The 10,023-nt window shown below is 32.6% G+C and overlaps 1 protein-coding gene across 1 annotated transcript; it reads right to left on the reverse strand.

Annotated features, from left to right (window-relative positions):
* Positions 1 to 2,312: 2,312 nt before the first annotated feature.
* On the reverse strand, positions 2,313 to 7,688 carry LOC110273575 (uncharacterized). The gene is given in 7 exon segments (XM_052251554.1): positions 2,313 to 2,316; positions 2,648 to 2,701; positions 2,922 to 3,031; positions 3,510 to 6,571; positions 6,671 to 6,854; positions 6,957 to 7,008; positions 7,141 to 7,688. Coding segments are annotated over 7 exon segments (4,014 nt in total).
* Positions 7,689 to 10,023: the final 2,335 nt, after the last annotated feature.

The raw sequence follows: 10,023 nt of genomic DNA on the forward strand, positions 1-10,023 counted from the left end.
AGAGCATTAGTGACACTTACCTTTGTCACTAACGCTTCAAACGCCCCTTCTTCCCACTTTAATGCCTCATGTTAATTGCATTAACGTGACCACTAACGTGGTGGTGATTGCCATCTCCAACGTTAGTGACAAAGGTGAGTGTCACCAACGTTGGCCTATCATTCCTTGCTCCACGTTACCCTTCACATTAGTGGTCTTAACGTGACCACTCACGTAGGCAATATTGTCTTAGTCCAACGTCAGTGACAAAGGTGAGTGTCTCTAACGTTGGCGATTGCTTTCTCCTCCCACGTTAGAGTTCACGTTAACTGAATTAACGTGACTCTTAACGTGGCTAAGTGTGCCCTTTTGGAACGTTAGTGGTATTCACTTTTACCACTAACGTTGGAGCTCCCCTTTTCCTCCACGTTAGCTACCACGTTAATGTAATTAATGTGGCAACTAACATGGGCTATGATGGCTTCGAAGGCGTTATTGGCGATCACTTTTTCCATTAACGCTGCAAGCTTATTCCCATTCTACGTTAGTGGTCACATTAATTAGATTAACATGGCTGCTAACGTGGCTCTTCCTTGCTTCCTTTGTCCTGAAATCAAGCAAATAAAGTGCATCAAAGCTCTGTTCCAAGTCATGAGATCATGCATGATCCATTTTATCATTCAATTCCTGCATAATTCTCATGAAATCATGTAAAGTTCACAATGTTTGCTTGAATCAATATGTAAGTGTATATCTACCCAAAACTTGCTTATTTACTAAGAAATTGCATGAAACTACCCTAAAATAGTAAAGAAAAGGTCAGTGAAATTGGCCAAGAAGCCTTGGCATCATCTCTTTTAATCATCAAAACCTCATAACCATTTGAATCTGCCTGACTAAGATTTACAAGATGACTATAGCTTGCTTCAAGCCTACAATTTCTGTGGGATCGACCCTTACTCACGTAAGGTATTACTTGGACGACCCAGTGCACTTGCTGGTTAGCTGCGTGGAGTTGTGAGGAAAGTGTGAACTCACAATTTCGTGTACCAGGGATCTGGGGATCCAGAATTATAAACACTCTGTATTTTACTTTCTCTGTAATTTAGTTTACTTTGAATACACTTTTCATTTTCAATTTCTATTCCCAAAGCTATGAACAACTAAACCCCTCTTCATTGGGTTAGGGAGCTCTGTTGTAATTCAATGGATCAATAATAGTTTTCATTCTTCTTCCTCTTTCTTTTCTCTTGATCTGCTAGAAAGCTTTCAGTCTTCATCCAATTGAACAATTGTCTCGGAAGAGAAATTGTTCATACTTGGATTTCCTCTGAACCTTGGAAGAGGAATGAGGAAATCATGCTAGAAATGCTTTCTTATATTGGACTTGGTTGGGGTTTGGATGGATATCGTGACATGTAATCCTACCAATACTTTGATCTAGAAAAGCATGTGGTATAATTAGTGATCGTACTTCATCTCTTTCTATGAGCAATTAGATCAAGGAATTATGTAATTGTTCAAGCTCAGAGAGATTGGATTGCCAAGGAATTGGGATCCAATCACCTAATATTGCCAATAGATTAATGAATGTTTTAATTGAGGAAGAGATGAGAATGAACTTGATCCTGAGGATTGGAATATCTCCTAAACCCAATGAGCTTTCCCACTTCTAATTTTACCCATTCTCTTTAATTCTGCCATTTACTTTGATGCTCAATCTTCCCCACTCCCATTTAATTTCTTACAATTTACTTTCTACAATTTAATTTCTGCCATTTACATTCTGCTATTTATATTTCTGTTATTTACTTTTCCCACCAATTTAATTTTCGCAATTCTCAATCCAAATTTTGCTAAGTTCAACTAGAACACTCCTCCGATTAAAGTTGCTCAACCAATCAATCCCTGTGGGATTCGACCTCACTCTATTGTGAGTTTCTACTTGACGATAACCCGGTGCACTTGCCGGTGGAAATTTGTAGTGATACAGATTTTCGTGCATCAAGTTTATGGCGCCATTATTGGGGATTGATTTTGCATTGACAATTATTAAATTAGAGGATAACTATATTGAGAAATTTTCTTTCTCTTTGTTGATTTGTTTTGTTTCTGTTATTTTACTTTCAGTCTCAGCACTTTTACCTTTTATTTTATTGCTTACTAGCGGCTCAACAGGCACTACCATGCCTGTTCAGCCGCTTTTTTTATGGGATTTAAAGTTAATTATTTCAATGAATTTTAAAATTTTAAATTCGAATAACATAAAAATAATAATATAAAATAATCTATAATAATATAAAAATGTTCAAATTAAAATAATCATATATTACCTATCTATAAACAATAACAATATGAAAATGATTTAATTATAATGAACACATACATCACCTATCTACAAATCTACAAATAACATAATTCATATAAAATAATTATTATTTAGAAATCAATAAAATATACCATATGCCAATACAAATTTCATTATATTTGAACGAAAAGTTAACAATAAAAAATATAAAACCTGCAAAATTGAAATTTCTTGTTTGAGGTTGGATTTCCTACACATGCACAACAAAAGAAGCCATTAAACCCTCTGTAGAGCATTCAAATCTATAAGTATCCGATATTACCTCTATTTTGGGTGGTTTCTTAATCTAATGATAGGTACCTGCAATGTTGTTCTTTACTAACATCAGTTGATTCCGCTCCTATGAGTTTGTTGCTGGAAAAAGAAAAATGTTTAATTTATTATGCATAGTTTAAAATTATTTTTTGTAACTTTATTCAACATGAGAAACATAATCTCCGTTACAATCTCAGAGTAACCTTTTAATATTTTAGGCATATACTTTTTCCTTCATATTTTATTAGTAAAAGAAGAACATAGAAGGGGATAGATAATAAGCATATCAACAACATTCTGATTACGATGATTGTGTTACCTTGTATGTTGTTGGAGCAGTATTTCCTTTTTTATCATCTTCCAAAATTGGGTCTTGTCTGTTTTAACCGTTCCTCCCCAGCCAATAGAATAAATTTGAAGGGAATGAACCTATTAGATAACATATGATTATGATTACTAACATAGAAATAAAAGTATGTATATTGAATGCAATTTTGACAGTAATTAATTTAAAAAATTACTTTATTGTCTATTGGTTGGATTGATGCAATTGCTTGCTCATCTTTCCATGCACTCCAGAGATTTTGGAATCCTTCTTCCTGTAATTGATATTTGTTAATATATTTCTAGTATATATATAGTATGTCTTAGTTAATGATAATTAGTACGTACCTGTTGCATAAAACAAATGTTCAAGTTGGTTGTCTTTATCTCCTGGCATATATTGATGAGCTCCTTTGAAATCAAATTGTCTATTAAAAAATTATTAGTCGTTAATCCTCAATAAATTAAAGTTTGTATACATAGATATATATATATCAATGAAAAAGATTTAAAGATTAAAATTATATGTAGACTGAATTGTACCAAGAAGTAACTACACACACTTACTAAGAACATAAATTACCTGTGGGGAAGGTAACAATATTTCTTTGAAAACTACATTTCTGGTAAATTCACCACGTGTTCCATCTATTTTTCCTTCTTTGACTAAAATTTTTGTAGTTGACTGAGAAATACTTCGAGACAGAACAACATATAATTGGCCATGGCTAAATACATGTTTAGGGAGATAGATGCCTGCTTTAGGAATTGTCTGTCCTTGTGATTTGTTTATTGTTATTGCAAAACTCAACCTTACAGGAAATTGCTTCCGGATAAGTATAAATGGCAGTCTTGAATTTTCTATTGTTTTGTGTTTTATTCGAGGTAAGAAAGCTCTTCTTCCACAGTGATGACCGGTTAAAATTTCTACGTCCAACATGTTTTGAAAAGTTCCACGACATAGTAACCTTGTACCATTGCATAAGCCGGCCTTAGGGTCTATGTTTCTCAATAACATCAAAGGTGCACCTCTTTTTACCTTCAACACATGAGGTGGCAACCCGCCTGTAGAAACTGAGTTAAGATATTCTTGTTGATATAAATTATTAGCATCTCCTTCTACTTCATCAAATGAGACTAAATTTCGTTCTTCTCCTGGAAACTAGTTGATAATTATATCATTAAGCTGTTGCACATCATGATTTTTTGGCGTCAATATTGCCCTTTCTACCATGTAAGAAGCGTCCCACCCATGAGATTGTAAGTTTAGAAATATTTCTTCTATTAACTTGTGTAACGATGTTTCACCCTCCCACGGAATTGCCATATTTGCTTGTATCCGTACAAAGTCTTCATGTATGGTGGGTTCAATTCCATCACCAATGCGCATAAGATACTCAGCAAAAACATGATCATTAGAAGATCGCATATTTTGTCGCAAATGGAGAATTTTAGTGGAAGCCCATAATTGAGACTTAACTATAGAAGCTGAAATCATTTGTGACTTACTACCTTTCGGTACCATAGGCAGTACTTGGCGGAAATCTCCTCCCATCACCATCACTTTTCCTCCAAATGGCATATCGTTTGCTAATATATCTCTCAGAGTGCGGTCTAATGATTGCACCGATTCTTTATTTGCCATAGGTGCTTCATCCCAGATGATTGCTGTTGTTTGTCTAATCAGCTTTGCAAGATGTGATTGTTTGCTTATGTTGCAAATGGATGATGGTTCTGCATTAATTGGGATCTTAAACCTAGAATGAGCTGTTCGACCCCCAGGCAATAATGTTGCGGCTATTCCTGATGATGCAGTTACCAAGACAATATGACCCTTATTTCTCAATTCTGCAATTATAGCTCTGTAAAGAAATGTTTTGCCTGATCCTCCTGGCCCATCAACAAAGAACACTCCACTTTCTCTTCGATCAATTGTATTCATAATGCACTTGAAAGCTTTAGACTGGTCATTGTTCAATCTTGTTACGGAACACAGGTCTTCCCGGGGTACTTCGACAGACAGTTCTTCTTGGATAACTCTGGGTATCGAGTTGTCATTGTCATTTTCATGAGTTAGAGCTGGCAAATCGTATTGTGTAATCTGTTTTCCGTGCTGAAGGAGTATATCATTTATATCCCTGAGTAGCCGATTTGTGAACACTAAGGCTGTTGTGGCTCTGGTTGACGAATAATCATCCACCATATATGAAAAAAATTCATCCCATAAGCTTCTTACATCTGTAGGCTCACAAAATATTAAGATGGTTGCAAACAACCTTCGTAAAGCACATGGCAATCGTAAAACAGAACCCTCAACCAAACATTCACGGATGCTACTGTCACTCTCTAACAATCCTCGATGTTGAGCAGATTGCTTGAAGGACGAATATTGGATCCCATTCACTGTTAGCAGGTCATCCCAACTGATTGGTCCTCTGACATTAGATAACAGAATACGCAAATAGAATTTTTCTCCTTCTGAAGGTGATACAGTATAAATTCTACCGGTGGATCTCCTCTGTGTCTTGCACCGACGCCATTCCTTTTCCTTGTTGTGCCAAGTGTAATACTCTGGAATTTTTTTGTACAGAAGATGCCTAGATTGTTGGTCCTCCTCACGATTTAGAGCAAAGAACTCAGTGAGCATTGTTCTAGAGAAATAATCATCATTAAGTATTTCAGGAATGGTTTGGTGATCATAGAAGCTCACTTGATGTTGATTTGGCAAATGAATTTGTAACCTTTTCACTGATGGATACATTCGGTAAAGGTTAAATTTAAATATTCTCCAACATGCCTCTGGAGCAGTAATCCATCTTGCATCAACAAACTGTTGGACCTCGTCAACATTAGAACTATTGTGAACTTCCATTGCAACCCGGTCTGGACCCTTGTAGCAATATTTGTAGAGATACTTTATACTCTTGATGCTACTACATATCTCAACATTAATATGGCAATCATACTTTAGTAGTAGCCAAGGGTTGTACGGAACTACCCATCTATTGTCAACCGTGACATTTTGGTTAATTTGTACTGGAGTGTCGAATCGTCGCCTATATTGCGGATATGAGTCGTCACCTCTTCGTGTTTCTGCTGCGAACTCTTTTGGGTAGTTGCGTTTACATTTGCCATTTTTCATGCAGGGTGAAGATTGATCAAGTGTACCGCAAGGACCATGAATCATATGTTTTAGCACAGCATCATGTAGGTGTGGTTCTACTTCTTTAGATGGTATCTCTGCACGTACCAAACTATCATAATGCTCCGGGTCAATTAACTTGTCATTGTTTTCTAAGATTAGCAACATATGTACATGTGGCAACCCTCTTTTTTGAAACTCAGTGACATAAATATAGCTCTTCACCTTTCCCAAGACACCCTTAGTAATTACATCCTCTTTCAGCTGTTCAAATTTGGCTCGAAAAATTCTTGTTGTTAGATCTGGACGATCTTGTGGAGTTTGAACTGGGTTGAGTTCTGAAGTTATTTCAGTCCAAGATGGATTGCATGTCATTGTGAGAAAAATATCTGGCTTTCCCTCTTTAAGAACAATCGCCATTCCATCTTCATATCGTTTGGTCATGTCGCGACGGCTACCAATGAACGACGATGGTAATATTGTTCTTTTTCTTCCAACATTTTCTGAAGACAAATATATAGAGAAATATTATTAGTTTTAATAATTATTTTGGGTAATTCTTAATGATTTTCGAAGTAGCAATTAGATACAACAATATTTACCTGCATTAGTTTCTCCTGTGTGCAAAGCATCTTGTAAACCTTGGTATAATTCAGCCCGTAATTTCTTCTGTCTATTTCGAACCCATCTTAACTTTCCAGTTTCAATTTTCACATAGTTATCAACAACATATTGTTGTAGTAGTCGTCCTGCTTGCAATACGGTGGAATGATCATCGGGGCGGATCTACAAATTTTTTAGAATTTGCAAAAAAGATTAGATACATTGATCAATTTTTTGGCATAATTTTATTGAAGTCTATACTGCGTAGGAAATGGAGATTTGTACCTGAAGCATATAACTATTATATGTTCGGCACGATACTTTGCCGCCACTTTGACTTCGGGTATTGATATCCCATCCATGAGTTCCAAATGGAAAAAGAAGAGGATATTGTAGTGGATCGTAATAGCCAACGAATTCCTGAATCCTTCGTAGGCTACTAGCATGAGTTTGCACCTTAATATCTCACCCACGAATCATTGTTTCAACGTCATCACCAACAATTATGGCTGCTACCTGCGACGCAGTTGGAAGACTATATTGTGGCTGATTAGCAGGTCGCTCTCTAATGACCAAACTACACTCATGTACATCTGACCGTTGTGCAAGCTGGCGAAACACATGGAGAAAAGGATTATACCGGTGTAGCAATTGTTGTAACTTGAAAACTAATGTTTCATGTAGTTGTGTGTTCTCCAGCATCCTATTCTGCAACTCGTGATCAGTATCATATATGCACAGTTGCAAAAAGCGTGGCCGCGTGCCCTGATCCGGATGAAATCCTCCTATACTGTGATATATTGAGCCTTGAGCACGAAATGTATATATACCACGACCTGTTATAGCCAGTTGTTCGTCTATGTGCACACCACACGAAGTGAAGGAAAATACATGATTGTATCCACGAATATGTTTTCTAAAATGGTTTCCTTCTGCAGAGGGGTCCAAGAAGATTTCAAACAATTCCTGAGGAGCATTTACTCGGGGAAGAGAGACTTTTCCCCCATTACAGCACATCTCGAACGTCTTATGGTGAAATAGACGTGCGCTACAGTAATGACATGTCCTTGGGACTGGTAGTGGAGTTCGAATTATTGTTCCATCCTCTTGAAAATTTCGAGCACAATTATGGGATGCTCGAACATTTTGTCTAATTTCTGTACTCGTATTAAATTAACATATATTTGGTTACATTCATAATGAAAATCATAAAATGATGAATTTTGTAACAACTAAAAAAATAGTTCTTTGTTGATTATATATACAAAAAATTACTTCCATTATAGTAGTCATCATAAAAAAGAGATAAATAGCTATCAAATATTTAAGTGATGTTTCAATCATTTTTCTTGAAATTATTACATTGTATAATATTGTGATGTTGTTTGACTTTATTTTTTTTAATTTTTGTCATTCAGATGTATTTAACAACTTTAATTATAAAATATTTTATTTTATTCTTTCTAAAGATGTTTTTTATTCGTTAAATAAATGTTTTTATTCTTTTAATTATAAAGAAATATTATTTATTCTGTAGCAATATAGTTTTATTCTTTTTTTAATAAAATCATTTTGTTTAAAACCTTTTATTCGAAACTGTTATAACAAAGTTAAAATCACTTACGATCTATAACAACATTATATTATTCTAAATGTTTATTATTTTCTTGTTCCATTATATATTTTTGTTTATATGGTAACACTATGTTTATCATGGATTATTTTTTTTAGATTAAATAGTCAATACAATATAGATTGAGTCTGAAATAAATAATTTTTTTTAAAAAAATACTTTCTTTATATATCATAATTTTTTTTTTGTATAAAGTTCTCTGTTCATCAATTGTCTTATAGCATTTTTTAGTTAATTATCTTATATAGGATATGACAATTTTTGTCTTTGGCCAAATCTTTTAGCTTGTATGTTTTGTTTCATGTTTTTTAAATGTTTAGATATTACTGGTCGAAATAATACAATACATGACGATAATATTGGTTCATATTTTATTTATTCTATTACTTCTAATAATTTTTATTTTGTATGCTTTCGCCTAGAGTTATCATTTTAATTTTTACTATTTATTTTATTTCTTAAAATATATTTTATTTAATCATTTTATGTTGTCATATTTGTGTGAATTATAATAATAAAATAATTCAACAAAATATAAAATTTTTTAAATTAATTTTTTTTTGTTTTCGCTTAAGTTTTCATATTTTTCATTTTGATTGGCAAATAAATATTTTAAGTATTTTATTGGTTTTTATAAATTTTTTTTGTGTATAGATTTTAAATTTTTTTTTGTTAGGCACTGGCACTCTTTTTTTATAATTGGTTCTTGTAATGATCTTAAATAAATAAATTTTTTTAACATCAATTATGCTCACACACTTAATGTTTACTATGAATACATTAATATGATAACATATAAGGATAGAATAATAATTTTTTTATAAATTTATTTACCTATTAAAATTATGTCACAATACTAAATATATAAAGAAAAAAAACTATATTACTAACCAGTTATATTTTCTTCACGTCTATTGTTTTGATAAGATCTATTTCCATGAATTTCTGATTATAAAATTGTTCATTAAATTAAGTCTGTACAGTATCAGTGGTAATTGAGAGGTTACTTTATAAGAAACAAATCATACAAAATTAAATTAATTGAAAGTAATAGAATACCTAAAATACCCATTCATATCATAATTATCCAAACTCTGAATAACTAAAAAGAATAGATAGTTATCGTAAAATACAAATACATGATAGGCACAGTTCCTGTAAGAAGTTACCATTTGAAAAATAATTCCATTATAACCGTATAATAGATTTATTAAGTGAAAAAATTATCATTTAGTTTTTACAATGTTATATATATTTATTAAAAAAATTTGAACCTTTTTTGTGTATTAAATAAAACATTTAAAAGAATTATAGAATATTAAAAAAGATGTAAAATGTAAAATTCTATTAGATATTAATTGGACCACTATTATTATGAGCATCTGAATAATAGCAATCATATTATTGGAACGACAATAATGTATTTTAAATGATTATATTTTACGGTGTTTAATTTTTATTTAGAGATAAATAATTCGTGAATATAAAAATTATATTAAACTGGTAGCATAATAATTATCTTAAAAATAGTAAATTTATCAATTTAAATTTATGTAGCGAAATAATTGCCACTTCTGATATATCTATTTTTTAGAAGGAAAAGTATAAAAAATGTCAAAATTATATGCAATTTTTTTTGTTATACAGTAAAAAAATTTAAGTTACAATTATATTATATTATTAAACATATATCTAATATAATTTTTTTATAATGATACG

This window comes from Arachis duranensis, chromosome 7 (assembly GCF_000817695.3).
Source record: "Arachis duranensis cultivar V14167 chromosome 7, aradu.V14167.gnm2.J7QH, whole genome shotgun sequence".
Taxonomy (NCBI): Eukaryota; Viridiplantae; Streptophyta; class Magnoliopsida; order Fabales; family Fabaceae; genus Arachis; species Arachis duranensis.